General features: G+C 41.0%; 1 protein-coding gene and 1 long non-coding RNA gene across 2 annotated transcripts; both read right to left on the reverse strand.

The window, feature by feature from the left end:
• Positions 1–3,482: 3,482 nt before the first annotated feature.
• LOC134215030 (pre-mRNA-processing factor 19) lies at positions 3,483–5,550 on the reverse strand. The gene is made up of 4 exons (XM_062694292.1): positions 5,380–5,550; positions 5,102–5,251; positions 3,839–5,042; positions 3,483–3,782 (listed from the first exon to the last, which is right to left on the reverse strand). Exons 1-4 carry the CDS (start codon positions 5,396–5,398, stop codon positions 3,638–3,640), a joined length of 1,518 nt encoding a protein of 505 aa, XP_062550276.1. The 5' UTR covers positions 5,399–5,550; the 3' UTR covers positions 3,483–3,637.
• A 17,896-nt stretch (positions 5,551–23,446) lies between these two features.
• On the reverse strand, positions 23,447–24,377 carry LOC134215031 (uncharacterized). The gene is made up of 3 exons (XR_009980004.1): positions 24,095–24,377; positions 23,778–24,022; positions 23,447–23,715 (listed from the first exon to the last, which is right to left on the reverse strand). It is a non-coding gene; the product is annotated as an uncharacterized LOC134215031 (long non-coding RNA).
• Between the last annotated feature and the right edge of the window lie 3,496 nt (positions 24,378–27,873).

The raw sequence follows: 27,873 nt of genomic DNA on the forward strand, positions 1-27,873 counted from the left end.
CCAATATACTGCCCACAGTCGCATATGAATAGGAAACCCAGCAAGATAAGACTGATATTTTATCTCTATTCGCAGCAGCAATACGTCTTTTCAGTTCACGGGAAACGTCATTGGTACATGCCACAAGCGTCCCGATGTAAAAAAAATCTTCAACAACTTGGACATTAATTTACAATGTTGTGAAAACTCATATATGTACATTATGCGGAAGATATTGATTTGAAAAATATATTGGAGGTAACCACTTTCCCTTGGTTGGGACTCGAACCCACGACCCTACAGTACGCTAGACTGGTGCTTTAACCAACTAAGCTACGAAGGACCTCCGTTGGCCTTCGCAACCTAGCGGCTACTGAATGAGCTATTATTATTTATTCAGACTAAGGCCGAGGTGGCCTGTGCGGTATAAGAGAGTCTTCTCCATTCGGTTCGGTCCATGGCTACACGTCGCCAACCACGCAGTCTACGGAGGGTCCGCAGTCGTCCGTTTTTGTGGTGTGAACGATGGATGGTTCTCCCAGCAGCTCATGCAACTCGTGGTTCATCCGCCTCCTCCACGTACCGTCCGCCATCTGCACCCTACCATAGATGGTACGCAGCATTTTCTTTTCAAAAACTCAAAAAGTGCGCGTTGGTCCTCCACGAGCATCGTCCAGGTCTCGTGTCCGTTAGACTACCGGTCTAATAATCGATCTTGCGGAGTCCAAAGTACGTACGATTTCCAGCCACTATGCGTCTCCGAATTTCTCTGCTGGTATCATTTTCGGCAGTCACCAGTGAGCCCAAGTACACAAATTCTTCTACCACCTCGATTTCGTCACCACCGATGCAAATTCGCGGTGGGTGGCTCACATTGTCTTCTCTTGAGCCTCTTCCTATCATGTACTTCGTCTTCGACGTGTTGATGACTAGTCCGATCCGCTTAACTCCCTCTTCAGTCTGATGTAGGCTTCCTCCATCTTCTCAAAGTTACGTGCCATAATATCTATGTCGTCGGCGAAGCCAAATAGCTGGACGGACCACTCGTTCTAATCCGTGCTCTTCGTATTACCCCTTCCAAAGCGATGTTGAATAGCAGACACGAAAGACCATCACCTTGCCGTAACCCTCTGCGGGTTTCGAAGGGACTCGAGAATGCCCCTCAAACTCAAACTACGCACATCACCCGATCCATCGTCGCTTTGATCAACCGTGTCAGTTTATCCGGAAATCCGGGTTCGTGCATTAGCTGCCATAGCTGGTCCCGATCGATTGCGATATGCGACATATGCGGCTTTGAAGTCGATGAATAGATGATGTGTGGGCACGTTGTATTCGCGGCATTTCTGCAGTACTTGGCGAATGGCGAACACCTGGTCCGTGGTGGAGCGTTCGCCCATAAAACCCGCCTGGTACTGGCCCACGAACTCCCTTGCAATTGATGCAAGTCGACGGCATAAAATTTGGGAGAGTACCTTGTAGGCGGCATTCAGAAATGTGATTGCGCGGTAGTTGCTACAATCCAGCTTATCGCCCTTTTTGTAGATGGGAGACACGACACCTTCCATCCACTCCTGCGGCAAAACTTGCTCCTCCCAAATCTTGGTAATGACCCAGTGCAGCGCTCTAGCCAGTGCCTCACCACCGTGTTTAAATAGCTCTTCTAGTAGTTGGTCAACCCCAGGGGCTTTGTTGTTCTTCAGCCGGCCAATCTCCTTCTGGATTTCCTGGAGATCCGGAGCCGGTAAACTTATGTCCTGCGCGCGTTCTCCCAGGTCCATAACCATACCGCCATCTTCGTCTGCCACATCGCCATTCATGTGTTCTTCGTAGTGCTGCCGCCACCTTTGGATCACCTCACGCTCGTTCGTAAGAAGGTTCCCGTTTATGTCCTTACACATATCAGGCTGTGGCACGTGACCCTTACATGAATGGTTTAACCTCTCATAGAACTTTCGTGTGTTATTAGCGCGGTACAGTTGCTCCGTCTCTTCACGGTCTCGATCTTCCTGCTGGCGCTTTTTCCTCCGGAAAATCGAGTTTTGTCCAGTGGCGTCGCGTAACCTCACTTTTTACCTGTGCACTGACCCAAAAAATGAAAATTTTGATATTTTGACAGCCCAAATGTAAAATAAAATTATCGAAGTCGTTTAAACTAATCAAGATCTAGTTATTCTATGCATCTCCGCACACCAATTCCTTAAATTTTAAGGAAGTGCACAGGTAGATTGAGGTTAGGGAAACGCCACTGGTTTTGTCCTTTCCGCGCCCGTTTATATCATGCCTCGTTCGCCCTCATGCGGTGTTGCAGCAATCTCGCCCATGCTGCATTCTTCTCTTCTACTAACTGCTCACATTCGCCGTCATACCAGTCGTTTCTCTGATCCGGGGGCACCGTGCCAAGTGCAGCGGTTGCGGTGCTACCAATGGCGGATCGAATGTCTCTCCAGCCATCTTCAAGAGAAGCTGCGCCTAGCTGCTCTTCCGTTGGGAGTGCCACTTCCAGCTGCTGCGCGTATTGCTGCGGCGTCCGACTTCGACGCATGTTGTACACCGTCGAGAGTTTTGAGCGCAGGCATGCTGCAACGAGGTAGTGGTCGGATTCAATATTCGGATACACTGCGGTAAGTGCGGACATTCGTGATGTCGGAGAAGAATTTATCGTCGATTAGAACGTGGTCGATTTGGTTTTCCGTTTCTTGATTGGTGATCTCCATGTGGACTACCACTCCGCGGGAGGCTGCGAAGTTTATGCATCGTTGGCCGTTGGCATTCGATACGGTGTGCAGACTATCCGGTCCGATGACCGGTCTATACATTTCCTCCCTTCCTACCTGTGCGTTCATGTCACCGATGACGATGTTGACGTCCCGCAGAGGGCATCCATCGTATGTCTGCTCCAGCTGTGCGTAGAACGCTTCTTTCTCGTCGTCGGGTCTCCCTTCGTGTGGGCAGTGCACGTTGATGATGCTATAGTAGAAGAAACGGCCTTCAATCCTCAGCTTGCACATCCTTGATTTGAGTGGCTGCCACCCAATCACACGATGGCGCATCTTACCCAGCACTATGAAGCCTTGATGAGCTAGAAATTCCCAAATTGGAAGCATAGTCAAATCACTCTCAAATCAATCAATCAAAATTTTTCTTCTCGGAGGCATTCGTCTAACGTACCTACCCGGATAATTGGCAACCAAGCAATGATGACGTTCAGTTGGATTCATGATATAAAAAAAAGAACACGATGGAGCCACAATGAGATGAAACGGCAACAAGAATGCTCCTGAAGATTCTGTTAGGATGCAGTATTACAGAATATGTATCACAGAAAATCACGGCACAATAGCGATTAAGGGGAACAGTGTGCCTACCTAATAAAAGAATTAAGTCAAAATTCGAGTCTTTAGAACAAAGATATAGATGAGTACCAAGTACCAAGCGTTGATCGCGAACAACACAAATGATCCACAATTTCTAGGGAGTTTCTTTACAAATATTGGTCGCCATTCAAATTGGTACAACTGCATTTCATTATCATATCCAAATGATGGCTCAATTAGAAGAGTCTCAAGCGCAAGAGTAAATCTAATTATTCAAATACCGTCAGACTTGCGGTATACTGACCGGGGTCAATTACTTACTGCAACTATCATATGCGTCCTTACTCGATTCCGTACAATTTGAGCGTTCGATCCATGCTGGTCGACGCAACATACTGAGCGTGTTTGCCGAAACGTACGCCTGTTGCCAGCGCGGTGTGATCATTGAATACCTTCAACTCTTGCCATTGTTTGCACAGATAAACTCTAAAATAAATCAAATTAGTAATTTCCCATATACGTTCAGAGCAAATATTTCATACCTGATATCGGTTCCCGCAATCGCCAGATAGGTTCCGCTCTGATCGAAGCAAAGATCCTTCACTTCGTAGCCCTCATCCAGGGTAATCGTCTTGAAGTTCTTCAACTTTCGTAAATCCCACAGTTTTATGCAAGCGTCGTCGGCTGCCGTAGCCAGATAGTAACCGTTTTCAGAAAATGAAATAGCCGTAATAGGGCCGGTGTGTCCCGGGAAGTTGGCAACATTGCTCTGCTCCTTCAAGTCCCAAATTTTTACTTGCGAGTCTTCAGTTCCCGTGCCGAAAATTAAACCATCAGGATGGAACTGAGCCGTGGTGAGACCGATGTCAGTTGGATCTGGCACTTTCGTGAGCAGGCGGCCGGTACGAATGTCCGAGAAAGCCCAGTGCTTGTCGGAGGAAGTGGACAGTACGTAGTCGCCTGTGGGATGCAAAGACAGACCAGTGACCGGGCCATCGTGACAACGAAGAAGCAGTTGCGTTTGGGAGGTCGGGACGTTCCAAATCCGAATACAAGCGTCAGGAGAAGCTGTAATAACGGTGTCATCCTCTGGATGGAAGATGACTTTCGTGACTTTTTTGGTGTGTCCCTTGAGAATTGCCACGATTTGTTCGGTGTCTTTGTTAAATACGGTGGCATTTTTATCATTTCCTCCCGTCAGAATTTTACTTTGATCAGAATGGTTAATATCCAATGCCAAGATTCCAGGAACACTCGCTGAGTGGAGACCGGGATGTGAAGCAAGTGTGAGAAAACCACGAATCTTTTCCGCACTGACCAATTCTTCCGGAACAGTACGACCCTTCTTCTTTCGCTCCTGTGTCAAAACTGTGGCTTTGTCCTGGAGCTTCTGAATTACTTCTGCGCTCATGCCGGCTTGCTCAATCGGCTGTGTAGCCATTCCGCCAGCTTCCGCGGCGATTGACGGTTGTGGAATAGACGACTGAATGGAAGCGATGCCGGTTTGTGGTTTCAGAGTGGCCAATGCTTCACGGGCAGCTGCTACTTCCTTGTTGAGACGAGCGATCACACGGCAGGCCGCATCATGCTGGTAGAGGGCATGAGACAATTCCTGCCTGGCTGTTTGCAACTGTTGTCTCTGTGTAAATGCATGCAACATTAAAGCATCCCATTCGTCTTGCATCATTTTCAGTGTGGCTGGAATACTGGTGGCGCTCGGTGGCTTCGGACGAACGATTGGTGGAGCTGAAATTTTGGATTAAATATGAAAACTGGTTACCAGTTCCGTTCTGAACAAAGCTTACTCTTGATTTCGATTAGCTCCTCCGCCTTCAACGGTTCGCCATTTATAGGATCGCATTCGTTTTCAACGATATACTTCTCTATCAACCGTTTCTCAAATATTGCTCCGGATCGAGGGGATACAACCGGGTGCTCCGGAACTTCATTGGATACTGATAATAAAACAGACAGAAACATTGTTTACTTATTAAAAAAAAACATAACCTGTACAACAGAGGCTTCCGGCTTTTGTCTGGTCGAATTTTTGACGAAAAATAATCTTTTTAATCCAAATACTTACTACTACAAACAAGCGACATATTCGTCCAACTAGTTTAGATATATTATTTCAATCAGTTCTAGTTTTTCATGAACTTTTCTTAATTTTTGTGCACAAATTCTTCGCTTTCTGAACGTTTCGTCGCTACAATTTTTAATGTTTGACAGATAGCTTTAGCACCGTTTGGCGTTCACACCGTTCACACACACAAATAAATACGCGAGTAAGCACCGGCTTCTGCAAGAAAAACATCCGAATCAAGCCTTTGGGGATCGTTCAAATATTATAGACCAATGCAAGATCTTGATCTAACCTCACTTATTTGACAGTTCACAGAGCTTGTTTACAAGGTGTTAGAAGAAAAATCGATGAGGAGAAAATTAAAATTCATATTTTTAGTTTAAAATTGCTGCGATCCGAATATTTCAATGATATTCTATGCATTCAGCATGAAATCAATCGCAAAGGACATCTACATGCGAATAAAATGACGAAACAATTTTATCGGAAGCTTCGCCAGAGGCTAAGTCCCAGTGAAAAAGCTCTGTGAACTGTCAACCTACGTCATCATGCACTGGTCTATTAGCCTTATTAGCCTGTGCACGCGTGGATGTCGACCAACCGGGTCGACATGAGATGACATTTCTATCATTTATCTGGGTCTTTGTTTGTAAACATTGGCATTATTCTTATATGATGTTGAAATAAGATTTTTACAGGTGTTTGGCTTTAATAAGAATGCATATTGGAATCATTGGAAAAGCGCGTAAATAAATTCTGTTGGAATTGTTGAACATTGTAAAGTCGTTTTAGAGTAAAATCAGCAGTCATTAAAATGCGTCATTTTTTTCTACGGATCAATCCAATTTGCAATTACGGCGCTTATTTCTTGGCCGCAACATAATAATTTAATTTAATTGAAAATTTGAAAAACATGAATGGAACACTGCTGAGGAAACCAGTGCAAATAATAGTTTTGAAAGCTGTGGTAGTTAGTCTTCGATAATTATTTTTGAGTCAATCCTTTTATATTAAAAGGGGTAAACATATTTATTGCTCGGAGTTATTAAATTCTTGCGATGGATAATGTATGTGTCATTTATGAGGTCGATTATAACTTGTGTGGTGGTTGAGTACACTCCAAATAATCTAAACGTTGTTTCCACCTGAATTTTCAGGTACATTTTACGTGCACACGTAGCTGCAAATGCTTCAGAAAAAATCAGGTGAAACTCACGTGTCCGGTGAATTCAATCCAAAACTCAGGTAGAACTTACCTGATTTTCACGTAGAATGAAAATTTTATCGAAAAATCAGGTAAAAGTTACGTGAATTTCAGGTGGAAAAAATCTACGTACTTTTTCAGGTGGAAACAACGTGCAGATTTTTTTGGGTGTAAGTTACCATCAGCGTTTGATTATACATTAACACCTCAGCGTGCCGATCAGTGCGCAGCAAGCTATGACTCGGGCACTTCTGGTCAGACTTCCGTGGCGTGCACACGCACCTACGGAGAGCTGCTGTCATAACAATTCGCTCTGGCCATTTGGGGCCACACATTTTGGCGATCCTGCCAGGTTATTTGTTGGATCCTGACGCTTATTTCAAAAGGTGAGTTGAATTCAATTTGTTAATGTGCTAATGTGTTAAAATATTTGATGAAAAAAGCACAAGGCAATGGGTTTGTATTGCTACAAAGCGCGTCTGGAAGAACGCTGAAAATTGAATTATGGTTTGAAAAATCACAAAGCGCGTCTGGAACAGCGCTGGAAAATGGATTGTGGTTTGGAAAATCATAAAGCGCGTCTGGGAGACCGCTGGAAAATGGATTGTGGTTTGGAAAATCACAAAGCGTGTCTGGAAGACCGCTGGAAAACGGATTGTGGTTTGGAAAATCACAAAGCGCGTCTGGGAGACCGCTGGAAAATGGATTGTGGTTTGGAAAATAACAAAGCGTGGCAGACCACTGGAAAATGGTTTGTGGTTTGCAATACCATAAGGCGCGTCTGGGAGACAGCCCAGAAAAAGGGTAACAATCTAGAAAATCCCAAGGTGGGTCATGGGTTTGGTTAAAATAAATTTAGTTTGAAATATATAACTTGGCGAGTTTAGTATACATGAGACTACCAGTTAAGCTAGTTCTAATGAAATCTGAGAGATGTGGAAATTTATCGTATGCTACAAAGTTGTTTGGAAGGCTTCATATATTTTCTTGAAGTTTATTTTTAAATTTACTGACTTAGTAGTCAAAGCGGAATTACCCGTTACATTCACGAAGCTCAAAAACGTTGCCAGCATTCACGAAGTCATAAGTTTGGAGCTATTGGCTAATAGTAATGGTTAACATAAGTCTAAAATTAAGGTATATACTTATGCTATCTCATTTAAGTATGATATCTCTGCGAAATTTTAGATACATATCATATCATAGGCCAGATGTTCACAAACTATTTATACATGCGACCCACCCACCTAGCAGAATCGCATATTGCTTGCAACCCTTCCACATAGGCTTTTAGAATTTGGATAAAATGAGTTTGCGTTAGATTGAACAAACCATTATGAATTGCTTCATATCCCATCATTATATTACTTTGAATGGATTGGAAATGATTTGGAATTCGAACGGATTTGAATAAGATTTTGATTAAGATTGCATTTGATTGGATTTGGATTTGGAACGGATTTGGATTAGATTTTGATTTGATTGAATTTGGAATGGATTTGGATTGATTTAGATTGGATTAGGATTGGGTGTTCATTGGAAATGGATTGAATTTGATTGGATTTGAATTGTTTGGATTTAATTGTATTTGACAAAATCTCAAAATATATTGTTCTCCATTCACTACATAGATCCAAATCTAATGGCTGTGATAGATTTGTGGGATAAAATAGGGACAAAAGTAAGAATCAACGACTTTTGCAACCTATAATTGATCAGCCCACGACCTCTCTAGGAGGGGTTCAGTTTTCAAAGGAAATTATCGGTTTCTCAAAAGCAATATGTTCATCTTCTTCTCGCGTACAAAACTTAAAAAAAAATCATTGCGTTCCATGCTAGAGGATTTTTTTTGTCTTTTTTTAATTAGAGGAGAAGGGAAATGTGGTGGTTGAGTAAGTTACCATCAGCGTTTGATTATACATTAACACCTCAGCGTGCCGATCAGTGCGCAGCAAGCTATGACTCGGGCACTTCTGGTCAGACCTCCGTGGCGTGCACACGCACCTACGGAGAGCTGCTGTCATAACAATTCGCTCTGGCCATTTGGGGCCACACAACTTGGGGTCAACTTCTTCAACTCTGCTTACAGCGCAAACTACACTAATAAAAATCCACACATTTCTATTGGCAAAAAGCTAAAGAAATTTCCAAATAAATTTTATGTGTGCGTTAATAACCACCCGCTATAGGAGAATCCACATCAAGGTTATTAGTTAATAACGGTTATGTGTGTTTCCACATATACGCTATATGCGAATTCACATAGACGTTATGTGGAAAATGCTATAGTCAAAATTTATGTGTGCCAATTTTTGTCAGTGTAGGTTAAAGCTTATGGGTAAACACTGCATAAAGAGTTATGCGGATATGAAGAAATTGGCTGTTAATCATATGTTGTCATTCCAAAAAAGTAGAATGTTGTATTAAATACACGACCGCAAATTGAACGTAGAACTACTTATCGTTCGATAGTGGATGTGAAATTCAATTATTTTGTGCATGTTCATTGCTGATGAGATAGCCGAATTGAAGGCATTTTATTTTGAAGTGAAATTTGAACACTACCTGTCAAAATTGGATTTTCAATAGTTAAATGTATTGAAACAATTGTTTACAATAGTTGTTTAAAATCCTAAGGAGTTAACTGATCGATTCATACCAAAAGCTCCAGAATGCATAAAAAACGGCTGAGTTATTGGCTCTTACTTCCTGACGGTCCCAAATTTGAAACAATGACCCCCCTCCCATTTCTTATCGATTCGAAAAACGTAATTCTACGTCAAATATCATATGTAAACCTTCTGATTTGGTCCATGAAGATATTCAAAATTATAACATTTTAGCCGTTAATAAAACCGTATCAATGCTTACCTAGAATAATCCGAATTATTTAGAAACTTCACTTCTTTAAATCAATATCGCTAGTCAAGTTAAAAACCGGAATGGGGGACTATCGAAGTTGTATTTTTCTCGCAATCCGTACTTCAAACCTAGCTTCGCTAGTAATGCGCTAGTCTAATTAGGCCCTAAGGCAAGATTACCGGTGGTGAGTTTAAACCGTTTGGTAGCGCAGTATCATTACTTGACACTTTACCGGTCGCCAATAAACGCGCTGTTATAACAGTTGCGCGACTGACAGATGACCAAATTTGGTAGCGCGATAAGAGCGCTGCTATTTGATATCAAACGTCACTGGTATGGAATACAGCAACCAAATTGAGAACCGAAAATAGTGACCGATACGGAAACGAGTGACGAAACTAAAATGAAAGCGCTGCGCGGGTGACTAAAATGCTCGCGACCGATAATGATGCTCTAACTAGACTAGCGCGCCACTAGCGAAGTTAGGTTTTACGTACGGATTGCGAGATAAATCCAACTTCGCTAGTCCCGTATTCCGGTTTTCAACTAAATCGAGTGTATCCTATCCTCGATCCTATCCTACGTAATAATGAATACAAGCAATGAAAGTTTCAATGTATACGATGTACAAGTTTAATCATTAGCGTTGTAAATAATTATGTAGAAGCTGAGGCTTAGGCTGACCAGATCAATTCGGTGAAAAAACGGGACAAACGCGCTTGAAAAACGGGACTGTCATGGCCGAGCGAATGTCTTAGGAAATCAGTCGAATATGTAAAATCTGATGGGTTGTATACTCACAAGCATGTCCCGGCAGAACCAGTAACTCTAGTGATACATAGGCGATGCACCAAACATTCGGTTTAGTTGTCTCCTTGGTTTCGTTTCGTTCTGTCAATCGTGATTTCTTGTGTGATTAACAGTCTAGTATTTGAAAGTCGATTGCTATGATTAAAAGTTCAAAATTTATTCAAATAATTCATGATTTTATTCAGTATTTTCGTTTAAATATTATTCTAATGCAATCTGCTACTATCACAGGGACATGTCAAAACTCTTGTGATAAAATTTAAGCGCAGTTGAAATTTCAAATTTTATGGGCTTTATTTTTATACTCCGTATAAGAAGTTGGAAATATTTCATAGTGAATAATTCACCACCATAACATTCTATTGTATTAAGTTAGTTGTGGAAAAATACTAAACTACAAATGTTTCACTCTTCAAAGGGATGCGGACAAAAATACGAAGGAACAGAAAATAACAAATCTTTCAATATTAAAAAAAGGAGAATTTTGAAATTTTATTTTGATTTATTCTTAAATATGCATTAAGAATTTTATTATTGACCAAAACTTTTCCAATTCTGATTTCCAAACTGATCAAAAACTTTTCTATATCTGAACATTTAAAAATAACAAACAATAGTGAAAGTACTCTGCCTAAGGCAGGTTTTTGGAAAATTGCTTTTTCATGAATATAAGTATGAATAAATCTGCAGATAAGAATAATAAAAATCTAGACAAGGAAAGGACATACACCCAAAAAATCTGCACGTTGTTTCCACCTGAAAAGTACGTAGATTTTTCCACCTGAAATTCACGTAACTTTTACCTGATATTTTGATAGAATTCTCATTTTACGTGACAATCAGGTAAGTTCTACCAGAGTTTTGGATAGAATTCACCGGACACGTAAGTTTCACCTGAATTTTCTGAAGCATTTGCAGCTACGTGTGCACGTAAAATGTACCTGAAAATTCAGGTGCAAACAACGTTTAGATTATTTGGAGTGTAAGAATATGGTTGGCGCATGCGGAAATAGGTCAAATCTAATCAATTCACAGTCCTATTTGATCGAAATTGATTTAAATGACGCTAAAAATAGCCTTACACCTTGGGAATCTTGTCCATTGATTTTGTTACCATGTGTTTCACCCCTGGCCAATTTATAGACTGGTTTACAGCTCGGACATGTGAGCGAAAATTGCAGACAAGCTCCTGATGTGTAAAGTAGCCTTAAAGTACGTGAGGACCTTAAATCTAGCCTTTAATCAGACCAAATTTTCTCTCGGTTCGAATCTGCCTTAAACTCGATTTTGTTCAGTTGATTTTTAAATTATTTCTTCATGCCGTCGTTTTTTTACAGTGGATGATTTCGAAATATTCAGAATTATTCAGAAAGGCTTTGAATGATTCTTAATGTTTCGAAAAGAATCAAATGATTGAAAAATATGTGGTAAAGCAGATTTGAAAAAAAAATGAATAGTAGGAAATTTTAAAAGAATTGAAAATGAACTTAATCTAAAAATTAGAATGTTTGTCCCTGCGCTTCATTTTATTGATGTTGAGGCGTGATCTGAATGAATCGCCCACTATGAGCGTGCTTACAGCGGCACAGAAGGAGTTAACTTTCTGAAATCAGTATGGCGAAAGGCATCTACGGTTCGATTACTCGAAATTAAGCACCTCAATCGAAAAAATATTTGGTAGGCGTAGTAGCGGACACCATCCTTCATAACCGGTACTAAATAGTTTTTCATGAAAAGTTCTTCTAATCTTGAGAAAACCCGCGTTAGATGTCTTTCGCCATACAAATTTCTGGCGGTTAACTCATGCTGGCTATTTTGCGCATATACTATAGCGCCGGGATGTGATAGCGGCGAGTAGAAAATCAGCCACTGTCAATAATTCATTTCAGGAAATACTTGCTTACCAAGTTACTAATGAATTATTGGCAGAGGTTGATTTTCTACCCGCCGCTGTCACATCCAGGCGCTATAGTATATGCGCAAAATAGCCAGCAAGAGTTATCCGCCAGAAATTTGTATGGCGAAAGTCATCTAACGCGGGTTTTCTCAAAATCAGAAACAGTTTACGAAAAACTATTTGGTACCAGTTGTGTAGGAAGGTGTTCGCTACTACGCCTACCAAATATTTTTTTATGATGTTTAATTTTGAGAAATTAAACCATAGATGCCTTTCGCCATACTGATTTCAGAAAGTTAACTCCTAGTGTGCCGCTGTAAGTACGCTCAAAGCAGGCGATTCATTCCGTTCAATCCACTGATGAAATTGGCCATATTTAAATGCTTCCAAAATAAGCAGAAAAAAATCATTGACCATTAAAAACCTTAAGAGAAGTCGATCAATGAAAAATGCAAAACGGCATTGATAGTATTCTTTTAAAAGCTACACTAAATAACATAACATTTCACATTTTTTTTGAAGGGTTTCGTCCACTTTCTTTGTTGAGGGATGAGCCAGCCGAGGGCTGCAAATCTCTCTAAAATACACAAAAAAAATAATATTCTATGAAGGTATTTGATGTTAGATTCCAGCCCAAAATAATGAATTTGTTTAAATATTATTTTGGTGCTCTTGGGAAGAATTAATGGAAAAACGGTACAAATTGAGGAGTTTTTTAATTACGACGGGACAGCACAAACAAGTTTAAAAACCGGGACTGTCCCGTTAGATACGGTACGTATGGTCAGCCTACTGAGGCTTCATTCCGTTTTCTTGAATAAGTCACATTTTAGAGAATTAGGCTCGGAATTAGGTTGAGTGCATAATTGTTCTTTGCAAAAAGCATCCCATGTTATCACATCCTGAGTACGAGCTTTATTTTTTGGTAAAAAGGATCTTGAACATCATATGTGTTATTCCCAGTAAAATTCGAATGTGTGAGCTTCGACATCAAGCTATACTATGTTATAATATAGCTCGTAAGTCTTAACTAGATAGAATATTGGAGGTCTCAATACGAGTTAGGAGTATTACTCCTATAGAGTTAGGCCATTTTAGAAGTCTTGTTCTTCGTATTTGTAAGGATTAAAAAGTGGTACAATTTAAAAGCTCAAAATTGAAAAAAAATTAAGATCAATATTAATTTGAAAATTCAGTTATACAGACAAGTTCAATCAAAACATTGTAGATAAGTAATTGTTTTAAAACTGGTTCGACTTTGGTCATCCGTTACGAGGCGCAAGATCAGAATTTATATGAAAACTTACAAAGACCTTTATGATTATGAGATTTTTCAAACGGAATGGATGCATTTTTTGAACACTTCAATGAGAATAAGTTTGGCCGCTTCGATATAGTTAGTATGTCCATTGCAAGAAGCAGAAGCAGTCTTATATATCTGGGAACATTCAATGCTAAAAATATCAATAAATTATCAAAGCCCTATTAAATGTAGTTAAATTACATTGAATGTTCAACAAGTCCAATAGAATTTAGTTTCGCGCTTCTCCAATAATTCCAATATGCATTCTTATTGAAGCCGAATGCCTGTTAGAATCTTATTTCAACATCATATAAGAAAAATGCCAATTAGCCTGTGCACGCGGGGATGTCGACCACCTGGGTCGACATGAGATGACATTTCTATAATTTACCTGGGTCTTTGTTTGTAAACATAGGCATTTTTCTTATATGATGTTGAAATAAGATTCTAACAGGCATTCGGCTTCAATAAGAATGCATATTGGAATCATTGGATAAGCGCGAAAATAAATTCTGTTGGAATTGTTGAACATTGTAAAGTCGTTTTACTGCATTTAAGTAACAATGTAGAGACATCAAATGCAAAAACGTTGCAAATAATAGTTTTGGAAACTGGTAGTTAGTCTTCGATAATTATTTTTAAAACTTATCTACAATGTTTTGACTGAACTTATTGTATAACTGAATTTGCAAATTAATATTGATCTAAATTTCTTTCAATTTTGGGCTTTTAAATGATACCACTTTTTAATCCTTACAAATACGAATTTCTTCAAGTGGAGTCAAGAACAAGACTCCGAAGATGGCCCAACTCTATATAGGGAGTAATACAAACTCGTATAAGACTACGAGCTATATTATAGCATAGCTTGATGTCAAAGTTCACACATTCGAATTTTACTTGGAATAGCACATATGATGTTCAAGATCCTTTTTACTAAGAAATAAAGCTCGTAATCAGGATGTAATAACATGGGATGCTTTTTGCAAAGAACTGCACTCAACCTAATTCCGAGCCTAATTCTCAGTGAGTTGTTCAAAAAATAGCATCCATTATACATAAACATAATATAAATCAATTAATCATATCTGAATTTGTATACGTGTCGTTTTTATTAACATTTACGTAAAGATAAAAATGTGACTTATTTAAGAAATCGGAATGGAGCCGCAGCTTTTACATAATTATTTACAACGTTAATGATTAAACTTGTATCGTATGCATTGAAACTATCATTATTTGTATTCATTATTACGTAGGATAGGACATTGATTTGAAGAAGTGAAGTTTCTAGATAATTCAGATTAATCTAGGTAAGCAATGGTACGGTTTTATTAACGGCTAAAATGTTATAATTTTGGATAACTTTATGGACAAAATCAGAGGTTTTCATATGTTTTTTTAGGTAGATTAGGGAGATTACGTAGTTTTACGTCTTTCAGTAAGAAGGGGGGTCTTTTCATAGTTTCAAAATTGGGACCGTCACCAAAATAAGTCAGGAAGTAAGAGCCAATAACTCAGCCTTTTGGTATGAATCGATCAGTTAACTCTCTAATGGCGGTAAGCACCAACGAGGATAATACAAGACAAAATTTTCAAAACGACTTATCTGCTTTTTGTAAACAAAGATTCAAATGACGATTTGACGAATCTGGTAGCACTCCCGCAAACCGACACCACCAACAGGTAGTACAAGCCTTCATCTACCCGTTGATGGTGTTGGTTTGCGGAGTGCAATCAGATTCGTCAAATCGACGTTTGAATCTTTGTTTACGAAAGCAGATAAGTCGTTTTGAAAATTTGGTATTGAATACTAGATTTAATCTGGATTTAAAAAAATCCTGCACACGCTAATCTGAAACAACCCAGTGGCCGGGTCGATTCTACCCGGATTTTTTCGATACTAGCGGTTGTCAAAATCTGGGTATGTCAACAAAATGGATCTGAGTCAGACGAACCCGAAATCTGGGTAAATGGGGACTTAAACATTTTCGGATACAGCAACATGGTGCCGGCGTTGGACCGGAGAATAAGTTGCAATTTTTCGTTGTATGCAGCAAAAATAAGGTAAGAATGGTTAAATTTATCAAGGCGGAGCATTGTCGGCACAGCCGGCAAATGATATACGTTGGGGGAAACTGTATTTTTAACATTTTTATACAATAACAATATTCTGGAGCGAAAAGAGCTGGGTATCCGATACCCAGATCTTTTCGCCCAGAATATTGTTACTATTAAAATGTTAAAAACAGTTAACGTATATCATTTGCCGCGACAAATCCGCCTTGAGTAATTTAACCATTCTTACCTTATTTTGCTGCATACAACGAAAATGTTATTCTCCGGTCCAACGCTGTATCCGAAAATGTTTAAGTCCCCATTTACCCAGATTTCGGGTTCGTCTGACTCAGATCCATTTTGTTGACATACCCAGATTTTGACAACCGCTAGTATCGAAAAAATCCGGGTAGAATCGACCCGGCCACTGGGTTGTTTCAGATTAGCGTGTGGTTTAAATTTAGTACCTCGTTCGGTAAGCTCCAAATCTGTATTAAGCACGCAGCCAATTTTCACGTTGCAGTGTAGTAAGGGAGTGTGCGTGCGAGAATGGTAAAAACATAAATAACTAACGATGACGTTTCTTGTTTGTTTTGTTTCATATTTCGTGGCAAAATCGTATAGAAAAAAATATGTTGGAAGTCACCGAAATCAGACCAGACCAGATCAGGAATCAAGTTTCTCAGGATCAGAAGTTTCTTTAACATTTCACCTCAGTATCCCTCAAAACTAAAACCTAGCAAGAATTCACCTGGAACACCAACATAAATTTCTTCAGCAAAACGACAAGGAATAGCCTGGGGAATAGCATCAAAAATTCCTATAGAATTTTTTCACCGGTTTGTTCCGGGTTTCAACCATGGCAACTCTTCCTGCAATTCCGACTGAAATGCCTACAGGGATTTTCCAGGTATCCTTCCATGGAACTCCAACAGATGTTATTCCAATGATTTCTTCAAGAATTTCGCCAGCTTCAGGAACCCAACCAGAAATTCCTTCAGGATTTTAATTAGGAAGTGCAGTTGCCCAAGAATTCTACAAGTTATGCCCCAGAGAGTTCGACAAGTGTTCCACAACACCCAAGAAATATCGTGCAAGAATGTTCCTCTGAATATACTACTGTGGCTCTTAGCAGGAGTTCTTGAAAGTTCCTGGAGGTAATAAGGCAGAGGAACTAGAAATAGAAGTAGCGGTATTCCTCGAAGGTTTACGCCACAAATTTCAACAGATCTTCCAGGGGTATATCCACCAGCAAGTTCTTTGGAAATTCCCTAGGGAAGAACCCTGAAAACTCGCAGAATAATGTCTTGGATGAAATTATATGAAAATTATTTGGATAAATTTTATGAATTCTTTTCAGGAATTTAAGATTTTTTTGGGGAAATTCTTGAAATTATTTTGAGGAATTCTGCAAACTTCTTGAAGGTATTCTAGGAACTTCTTGGAGGCATTCTTGAAGTTCCTTGAAGGAATTCTGGAAGATACTTGGAGAATCCAGGAAGTGACTCAGAGGAGTTCTGAAAATTTGTTGAAGGAACTCTGAAAAGTTCTTGGAGTAATTCCGGGAATACCTTGAATGAATTATGTTTTTTTTTATTTGGTGGAATTCTGCAAAATAATTTAAAAGGAGTTCTGGGAATTCCTTGGAAAAATCCTGGTAAACAATTCTTTTGATTATTTATGGGAATTCATATGAGAAGGAATTCTGGAAATTTATTGGAGGAATTCTCGAAGTTTCTTGGGAGAACTCTGGAAGTTCGTTGGGGTAATTCTGCAAGTGCGTTAGAGAAATTCTGGAAATACAATCGAGGAGTTGGAAGTTGATAATAGGATTTTTGGAAGTTTCCCGGAGGAATTATTGAACCTTCTTGGAAAAATTCTAGTAGTTTCTTGAAGGAATTCTAAGAACTCCATAGAGGAATTCTAGGAGTTCCTTGAAAGATTTTTAGCAATTCATTGGAGAAATTCAGAGAATTTAGGTTTAGGAGTTCTTGGTATTCTGAGATTTCCTTGGAGGGTATCCGAGAATTCTTTATAGGAATTCCGGAAACACCTTGAAGATTTCTGAGAATTCCTATAAGAAAGGAGGAGGAATTCTAAAAGTTACTCAGAGGCATTCTTAAAATTCGTTGAAAGAATTCTGGCCTTTCTATTGAGAAGCTTTGAGAATTATTTGAAGAAATTCTGGGAATTCCATGGAGGAATTCTGGGAATTACTCGGAGTAATTATGGAAATTTTTTGGAGCACTTCTGTGAATTCCTTGGAGAAGCTCTGTGAATTCCTTGGAAGAATTGTGGAATTACTCGGATAAGTTCTAGGAATTCTGGGAATTCCTTGGAGGAGTTCGGAAATTCAGTGGAGGAATTCTGAGAATTCTTTGGAGGAATTCTGGGAACTCCTTTGAGGATTTCTGAGAATTCCTAATAAGGAATTCTGAGAATTCTTTGGAGGAATTTTGAAAATGCTTGGGAATTCTTGAAGTACTGAGAGGAATTCTGAAAAATCGTTGAAGGAATTCTGGTCGTTCTATGGTGGAGCTTTGGGGATTCTTTGGATAAATTCTGGGACTTCGTTAGAGGATTTCTGGGAATTCCTTGGAGGAATTCTGGTAATTCTTTGGAGGAATTCTGGAAATTCCTTGAGGAATTCTGGAAATTCCTTGGAGGAATTCTGAGAAATCTTTGAAAGAAATGTGGGAAATACTCGGAGGAATTCTGGGAATTCCATGGAGGAGTTCTGGGAATTTCTTGGAGGAATTCTGGAAACTCCTTCAAGGAATTCTCTGGAGACAATCTAGGGATTCTTTGGATGAATTCTGAAAACTACTTCGAGGATTCCTGAGAATTCCTATAAGGAATTGCGAGAATCCCATGGATGAATTTGAATTCTGGAAGTTATTCGTAGTAGACCTGTGCGACGATTGAAAATTTATCGGCGGCGGCGTGATAGATCATTTTCAGCCAGTGGTGGCGGTGTCAAGCCGTTGGTAATCGGTGGCGGCGGCGGCTTGGGTCGGCGTAAGCTTATTTCAAGCAATAGATTTTTCCAAAATTCTTCCACAAATTCCTCCGTTAATTCCACCAGAAAGTGCTCTGATACCTGCTCCTAGAATTCTATCGAAGTTCCTGCAGGAGTTCTTTCGAAGTTCCTCCAGTAATTCCTCCGGAAGTTCGTCCGGGAATTCCTCCGAAAGCTCCTCCGGGAATTCCTTCGTAAGTTCCACCAGGAAGATCTCTGGAAGTTCCTCCAGGAATTCCTTCGAAAGTTCCTCTGGGAATTCCTTCGAAAGTTCCTCCGGGAATTCCTCTTAATGTTCCTCCGGGAATTCATTCGAAAGTTCCTCCAGCAAATCCTCCAGAAGTTCCTCCAGGAATTCCTCTGGAAGTTCCTCCAGGAATTCCTCCGGAAATTCCTCCAGGAATTCCTCCGGAAATTCCTCCAGGAATTCCTCCGGAAGTTCCTCCAGGAATTCCTTCGGAAGTTCCTCCGGGAATTTCTCCGGAAGTTCCTCGGGAATTTCTCCGGAAGTTCCTTCGGGAATTTCTCTGGAAGTTCCTCCGGGAATTCCTCCGGAAGTTCCTCCAGGAATTTCTCCGGAAGCTCCTCCGGGAAATCCTTCGGAAGTTCCTCCGGGAATTCTGAAAATTCCTTGGAGGAATTATGGGAATTCCTTGAAGGAATTTCTGAGAATTCTTTGAAAGAAATGTGGGAAATACTCGGAGGAATTCTGGGAATTTCATGAAGGAGTTCTGGGAATTTCTTGGAGGAATTCTGGAAACTCATTCAGGGAATTCTCTGGAGACAATCTAGGGATTCTTTGGAGGTATTCTGGAAGTTTCTCCGGGAATTCCTCCGGAAGTTCTTCCGGGAATTCCTCAGGAAGTTCCTCCGGGAATTCCTCCGGAAGTTCCTCCGGGAATTCCTCCGGAAGTTCCTCCGGGAATTCCTCCGGAAGTTCCTCCGGAAGTTCCTCCGGGAATTCCTCCGGAAGTTCCTCCGGGAATTCCTCCGGAAGTTCCTCCGGGAATTCCTCCGGAAGTTCCTCCAGGAATTCCTCCGGGAATTCCTCCGGAAGTTCCTCAAGGACTTCCTCCGGAAGTTCCTCCAGGAATTCCTCGGAAGTTCCTCCGGAAGTTCCTCCGGGAATTCCTCCGGAAGTTCCTCCAGAATTCCTCCGGAAGTTCCTCTGGAATTCCTCCGGAAGTTCCTCCGAATTCCTCCGGAAGTTCCTCCGGAATTCCTCCGGAAGTTCCTCCGGGAATTCCTCCGGAAGTTCCTCCGGGAATTCCTCCGGAAGTTCCTCCGGAATTCCTCCGGAAGTTCCTCCAGGAATTCTTCCGGAAGTTCCTCCAGGAATTCTTCCGGAAGTTCCTCCAGGAATTCCTCCGTAAGTTCCTCCAGGAATTCCTCAGGAAGTTCCTCCAGAAATTCCTCCGGAATTCCTCCGGAAAGTCCTCCAGGAATTCCTCCGGAAGTTCCTCCGGGAATTCCTCCGGAAGTTCCTCCGGGAATTCCTCCGGAAGTTCCTCCGGGAATTCCTCCGGAAGTTCCTCCAGGAATTCCTCCGGAAGTTCCTCGGCAATGCTTCCGGAAGTTCCTCCGAATTCCTCCGGAAGTTCCTCCGGGAATTCCTCCGGAAGTTCCTCCAGGAATTCCTCGGAAGTTCCTCCGGGAATTCCTCCGAAGTTCCTCCGAATTCCTCCGGAAGTTCCTCCGGAATTCCTCCGGAAGTTCCTCCGGGAATTCCTCCGGAAGTTCCTCCGGGAATTCCTCCGGAAGTTCCTTCGGGAATTCCTCCGGAAGTTCCTTGGGAATTCCTCCGGAAGGTCCTTCCGGAATTCCTCCGGGAGGTCCCCCCTCGGGGATTCCTCCGGAAGTTCCCCCTTCGGGCATTCCTCCGGGAGGTCCTCCGGAATTCCTCCGGAAGTTCCTCCGGAATTCCCTCGGAAGTTCCTCCGGGAATTCCTCCGGAAGTTCCTCCAGGAATTCCTCCGGAAGTTCCTCCAGGAATTCCTCCGGAAGTTCCTCCAGGAATTCCTCCGGAAGTTCCTCCAGGAATTCCTCCGGAAGTTCCTCCAGGAATTCCTCCGGAAGTTCCTCCAGGAATTCCTCCGGAAGTTCCTCCAGGAATTCCTCCGGAAGTTCCTCCAGGAATTCCTCCGGAAGTTCCTCCAGGAATTCCTCCGGAAGTTCCTCCAGGAATTCCTCCGGAAGTTCCTCCAGGAATTCCTCCGGAAGTTCCTCCAGGAATTCCTCCGGAAGTTCCTCCAGGAATTCCTCGGAAGTTCCTCCAGGAATTCCTCCGGAAGTTCCTCCAGGAATTCCTCCGGAAGTTCCTCCAGGAATTCCTCCGGAAGTTCCTCCAGGAATTCCTCCGGAAGTTCCTCCAGGAATTCCTCCGGAAGTTCCTCCAGGAATTCCTCCGGAAGTTCCTACAGGAATTCCTCCGGAAGTTCCTCCAGGAATTCCTCCGGAAGTTCCTCCAGGAATTCCTCCGGAAGTTCCTCCAGGAATTTCTCCGGAAGTTCCTCCAGGACTTCTTCCAGAAGTTCCTTCATTAGTTCCTCCTAGCATTCCTCCAAAAAAATTTTCCGGAAGTTCCCTAACGAATTCCTCCGGAAGTTCCTCCAGGAATTCCTCCGGAAGTTCCTCCAGAAATTCCTCTAGAAGTTCATCCAGAAATTCCTCCAGGAATTCTTCTGGAAGATCTTCCGGAAGTTCCCTCACGAATTCCCCCGGAAGTTTCTCCAGGAATTCCTCTGGAAGTTCCTCTGGAAGTTCATCCATAAATTCCTCCGAAACTCCTCCAGGAATTCCTTCAGATTTTCCCCAAGAAACCCTCGGAAGTTCCTCCAGAGGTTTCTCCGGAAGTTCCTCCTAAATTCCACCAGGAATTGGTTACATAATTCTTCAGGACTTCCTCCGAAAATTCCTCCAAGAATTCCCCCGGGAATTTCTCCAGGACTTCCTCCAAAAATCCCACCAGGATTTCCTCAAAGAACTCCGGGAATTCCTCAAAGAACTCCGGGAATTCCTCAAAGAACTCCTTCAGGAATTCTTCCGAGAAATCTTCGGGGAATTTTTCGGGAATTCCTCCAAGAATCTCTCCGTTAGTTGTTCCAAAAGTTCTTCCTGGGTTACTCCAGAAATTCTTCATGATATTCCTCCTGGAATTTCTACTGAAGTTCCTCTGGAAGTTCCTCCAGACATTTATCTGGAGTTTTTTATAGAAATTCTTCCTAAAATTCTTCCAGGAATTCATCATATAATTCCACCCGGACGTCCTCCGGGAATTCCTCCAGAAATTCCTCCAAGAATTTCTCCAGAAGTTCCTAAAGAAGTTTTTCCGGAAATTTCTTTAAGACTTCCTGCTGACGATCATCCAGGAATTTATCTGGAAGTTCTTCCAGGAAACCCTCCGGGAGTTCCTCAGAGGATTCCTCCGGAAAATCCTCGCGGAGTTCCTCCAGGCATTTCTTCGAGGATAAATTACTGAAAAAACTTCAGAAATCCTTCAAGCACTTCAGAGGAACTTCCGGAGGAATTCCTGGAGGAACTTTTTTAGGAATTCCTGGAGGAACTTTCAGAATACCTGGAGGAATTCGTGGAACTCGAAACGTTGAACAGGAAACTTCCGGAGGAACTTCCGGAAGAATTCCTAGAAAAACTTCCGAAGGGATTCTTGGAGGAACTTCCGGAGGAATTATATGACGAATTCCTGGAGGAATTTTAGGAGAAACTTCCGGAGAAATTCATTGAGGAACTTCCGGAGGAATTCTTTGAGGAGCTTCCGGAGGATTTCTTGGGGGGAACTTCCGGAGGAACTTTCAGAGGAATTCCTGAAGGAACTCTCGGAGGAATTCCTAGAGGAACTTCCGAAAAAAATCCTGAAAAAAAAAATCGGAGGGATTCTTGGAGGAACTTCCAGAGGTATTCCAGGAGGGACCTCCAAAGGAATTCCTGGAGGAAGTTCCAGAGAAATTCATGGACGAACTCTATATGAATTCCTGGAGAATATATCGAAGGAATTATTAGACGAATTCCTGGATAGATCTACTGAGAAAAAAAATCCTAGCTGAGTTCCTGGAGAAGAAAAACTAGCGGAAATTTTGATATGGTTCTTAAAGGAATTCCATCGGTATTCATCGAGAGATTTCTTTAAAAAAATCGGATTTTCCACCAGGATTTTGTATTTCTTGAAACTTTTTAGAGTTATTAGAATTTTTATAGGAACTCTTGAAAGTTCTTCATGAATTTCTTCTTTAGAAACCTTCAAGAGCGATGTCTTTGATAGGGTGTTTGTGAACGGATTCTCTGAGCTTATCCAAAAAGAATGCAACTAGAAATTGTTGGAACTTTTCGAAAATCTACGATGAAATTTCATAGAAATTGTTAATTCCGCTCCAAATGTTTTTCAGCAAAAATCGAAAGACTGTGATGGGCCGGGCACGTAGCCAGAATGTCGAACAATAACACGGTGAAAATGGTGCTCGATAGCGATCCGACGGGAACAAGGAGGCTAGGTGACCAATGAACAAGGACGATCGATCCGGTGGAAGACGATTCGTGCACCCTCCGCAGACTTCGTGGCTGGCGGCGTACAGCCATGGACCGAGCTGAATGGAGACGACTTTTATGTTCTGCACAGGCCACTCCGGTCTGAATAAATTATTAAATAATCCATTACAATCTACGTCTTATTTATCTGTATATATACTAAAAATGAAATGGTCTGTTCGTATCCGCAAAACTTGAAAACGGTTGCTTGACTCATTTTGCAAATCGCTTCGCTGTAACCTTATTCGACAGGTTATTGGGATATTTACTTATTTCAATATAATAACGACAAAAAATCAAATGGTAAAATCGAGAAACACTATAATTTAGATTTGTATTGGCATTTCGCATGATAGCTCAGAAATTCAACAAATGTTTCGTTTGTATTTGAATTTATTTTTAAAAATCATGTTCTGGAACATTTACATTATTATCATTGTTATATGGCTTTGTCAGGTTGTTCTGTTGTTACTTTTTGATGATTGAATACATATCCGGCCCATCTTTGAAAAGAAAGGATCTCCTGGACCACTTTGTGAACTCTCTTATTAATTAGCACACAACCAGCCACTAATGCCACCTGAATTTTGATTGAAATAGATGCATAATTAGACACACCTTTCCCATCCGATTTTATCGATAAACTGCAAGGAAAAAATCAGTTTCTAATGAATAGAAGGAATCGACATTTTCACTGGTTACTTACGGATAAGATTGATAACGATGGTATCTTTTTATCCGGAACCAATTTTTTCGCCTGATCTCGAGCACTTAGCGCCGGTGCGCCACGTCGTTCAATATCGGTTCTAGAGACCACAAAGTTTTAATAAAATGGTTTAGCGATCCGACGAATAGCGAATCAAAAACTAACGTGATCGTTGGCAACAGCACTACTTCCAACCTGCTTCCAACATCTTCAGTTGTTCCATCGGAGCGTCGTTGCAAAACAAACTGCAAGGGAATGACGGATTAACATTAGAAGATAACGACTTTCGTTGGCTTATATATTTTGTAGGTACTTACGCGTTATTTTAGGGATCGACAAAATACTTTTTATTTTAAAACTTTTGCATCAGAACGAAAAACTTGGATTCGAAGCAGAGCGCAAAAAGTAAACATGCAGCTGTCGTTATTTACCTTTGCAGGTGTGCGTGAGAGCAAGTACGGTTTTGGCTGCGTACATTTAAAAAATCTCGGATTATCTTAATACGCCAAAATCGGCGTATTAAAGTTAATACCAGGATGAAAATCGAGGATAATGCCGCTTGGTGCTTATGAAAATCGAGGATAATACTTGATTGGCGTATTATCCTCGTTGGAGCTTACCGCCATAAGATTTTATACAACTATTGTAAAGAATTCAATTTCGATATAGGTATAGCACAGACAAACAGACATAACACATTGAATATTTACTCATCAAATTCATCGTCATTCAAACACTAACGACATCTGTTGATTTCAGATAGTTGGGCAAATCACGAACCAGATGGCGGTAGTGAGCAAACGTCAAACTTGAGCAAAACCGATGCGCGCGCCACGAGTGATTGATTGGCCAACTAATGATTATTTGAATTGACCAGTAAATCAGTGAACGATGGAAATTTGACGAGTGTTATGTCTGTTTGTCTGTGGGTATAGTGTTCAAATTTCACTTTTACAGTAAATTGGCTTCATTTCGGCTCTATCCACCAGCAAATGAACATGCACAAAATAATTGAATTTCACATCCACTAACGAACGATAAGTAGTTCTACCGTTCTACGTTCAATTTGCAATCTTGTCATTGATACAAAATTCTTTTTTGGAATGACAACATACACACTTAGTTTTTATTTCTGCAGCTCGGCAAAAATCCGCACAGCCGTGCGTCAGCAAAATAAAAAACTGATATTTCAGCAAGCAGAGTTAAAGAAGTTGACCCCAAGTTATAATCGACCTCATAAATGATACATTGCATTGCATGAATTTAATAACTCCGAGCAATAAATATGTTTACCCTTTTTAATATAAAAGGATTGACTCAAAAATAATTATCGAAGACTAACTACCAGTTTCCAAAACTATTATTTGCAACGTTTTTGCATTCCATGTCTCTACATTGTTACTTAAATGCAGTAAAACGACTTTACAATGTTCAACAATTCCAACAGAATTTATTTTCGCGCTTATCCAATGATTCCAATATGCATTCTTATTGAAGCCGAATGCCTGTTAGAATCTTATTTCAACATCATATAAGAAAAATGCCAATGTTTACAAACAAAGACCCAGGTAAATTATAGAAATGTCATCTCATGTCGACCCAGGTGGTCGACATCCCCGCGTGCACAGGCTAATTGGCATTTTTCTTATATGATGTTGAAATAAGATTCTAACAAGCATTCGGCTTCAATAAGAATGCATATTGGAATTATTGGAGAAGTGCGAAACTAAATTCTATTGGACTCGTTGAACATTCAATGTAATTTAACTACACCCAGGTTTTTTTTTACGAGGGGGATACGTACCTCGCAAAAAAAAACCGTGTAAAAAAAAACCGCGTTAATTCGAAAATCCGTGTAAAAAAAAACCGTGCTAATTCGAAAATCCGTGTAAAAAAAAACCGTGTTAATTCGAAAATCCGTGTAAAAAAAGACCGCGTTAATTCGAAAATCCGTGTAAAAAAATACCATCGAAAAATTTTCTAAGTCCTTTTCATTGAAAATTTTTTGATAAGTGAAAAGTTTATCAGTCTATTTGATTGACAAAACCTAAGAAACTGGGTATTGCCGGAACGGGCTCGATGAGCGAAAGCCGAAAATTGCAGGGGGGGAGTAAGCCTGTCATCCACGAACAAATCAAGCCTACCTAAGATGTATTATCCGGGCCTCGCCGCTTGGGAAAGGCGGGCCACCCTGGGCCACCCCGCTTGGCAAGTGTAACATTTTTCGAACTGGAATCTTGTAGGATATTGGTTAACCTACACTACTGCTGACCTCGCTGCTGACTAACGAAATGATTGTGGGATTGTTTATTTACATTTGCTTCATACTACATGCAGAGGAGGCGCGATGCACCGCATATTACCCCCCTGGAAAATTGGTGTTTGGCGTTATTTTGAAATTTAAGATGGACGACTTCCAGTTAGACCTGTGATTTTCTTATACCGTCGCCGCGTCGGCGTGCCGCTGTATGTGAATTGGGTTGTTGAGCGGAGAAAAATTTGAGGTTTTTTATAGTTTAACATAAAGAGCATGCTTTTCTGATCTCCAACATATTTTTATTTTGCTTGTAAAACTTTTATTTTCATTTTTGTATAGCAAACAACAAGCCATTTTAATCGATAGAATGACACTAACATTCATAGAATGACAGTTGGCCCATGCAGCATAAGAACAAATTTTTAGCCCCATATAAATTTAAAATCCAAATTAAAAATTGTTCCGGGGCTCCAAAAATTCTGAAAAATTGAGGTTAGGCTCAGTTTTTTATGCAGATTCAGAATATGTAAAAACATATATACCCCTAAACAACCCAATTTACCACGCCACCGAATATTTTCTACCATATCGATGGATATTGGAGAACTGTTAAAGAAGTAGGTTGAAGGGTGTTGTACAATTTTGAAGAGGATTTTTACTGTTAAGTTCAGTTTTATCTAGCAGCATGAAGATTATTTAATTACTTACTTATGAATCCTGTACGCCTCCGGTGGAGCAAAGGGCCAACTTGAAAGATCTCCATCCTGAGCGACGACCAGCTATCGCTTTACCTGTAGCCAGGTTAGATTAAGGTCGAGTTCTTCTATGAGCCGTCATGAGCCTCTGGGTTTGCCTCTGCTGCGATGTCCCGCTGCGTTCCAGTCTAATGCTTGTTTGCATATTTCGTTTTCGCTCCTTCGTGAAGTGTGGCCGATCCATTACTATCGACCTCGGCCTTACTATCGGACAATGGAGCTCATTGTTTGAGATCCAGTTGTGAGGCCACCAGGCACAAATTATGTACCGTAGGCATCTGTTGATGAACAACCGTATAACAGTACAGATTTCACGTTAGAGTTGAAAATTCGGTTTTTGATGCGTTATATCTGCCTGTTCTTCCAGATATTACTTAAACTCGCAAAGGCACCCCTTGCTTTCTTGATCCGTGCGCCTATGTTGATCTTGGTACCGCCGTCTGACGCCACATGGCTTCCAAAATATTCGAACTTTTCAACATTCTCCACTGATTGTCCAACTACTGTAAAACTGGAAGAGGTTGCCGTGTTTACGTCCTACGATTTGGTTTTGGTGACGTTGATGACTAAACCTGCGGAAGACGAGTCGTTGAGCTTACTCTGCATATCAGAGCACCGTTGAGCGAGAAGTTCACGTCATCAGCCTATTCGATGTCGTTTAGATTCTCCATGGTTAAAGGCTGCCATAGGTTTGGCAGATTAACGTCGATTACAATAAGGAACAGTAACGGTGATGGAATACACCCTTGTCTCACACCAGCTACGACCCGGATAGAGCCACACACGACCCCATTGTGCAGTACTCTGCACAAGAAGACCTCGTACTATGCCTCGATGAGGCCGATAATTTTCTCAGGAACCCCCTTGCGTCTCAGGGTCCCCACATATTCTCAAGAATACCAAGTAAAGGGACTCTTGGAATTCGTTGACCTGCTCCAGAATGATACGGAGCGTGACAATAAGGTCCACACAGGATCTTCCGGCACGGAACCCGGTCTGCTGCCGCCTGAAAGTCGCATCGATCTTTTCCTGAATTCGGGCTAGGATAACTTTGCATAGAACTTTGAAGACGGTACACAGCAAC

This window comes from Armigeres subalbatus, chromosome 2 (genome assembly GCF_024139115.2).
Source record: "Armigeres subalbatus isolate Guangzhou_Male chromosome 2, GZ_Asu_2, whole genome shotgun sequence".
Lineage (NCBI taxonomy): Eukaryota > Metazoa > Arthropoda > Insecta > Diptera > Culicidae > Armigeres > Armigeres subalbatus.

Bases quoted from the DNA above. Each gene is read 5' to 3' on its own strand.
- LOC134215030 (XM_062694292.1), bottom strand. The intron at 5,043-5,101 runs GTAAGCTTTGTT...CCAAAATTTCAG, and splicing joins GGAGCTAATCGAAATCAAGA to CTCCACCAATCGTTCGTCCG. The intron at 3,783-3,838 runs GTATGAAATATT...GATTTATTTTAG, and splicing joins ATTGCGGGAACCGATATCAG to AGTTTATCTGTGCAAACAAT.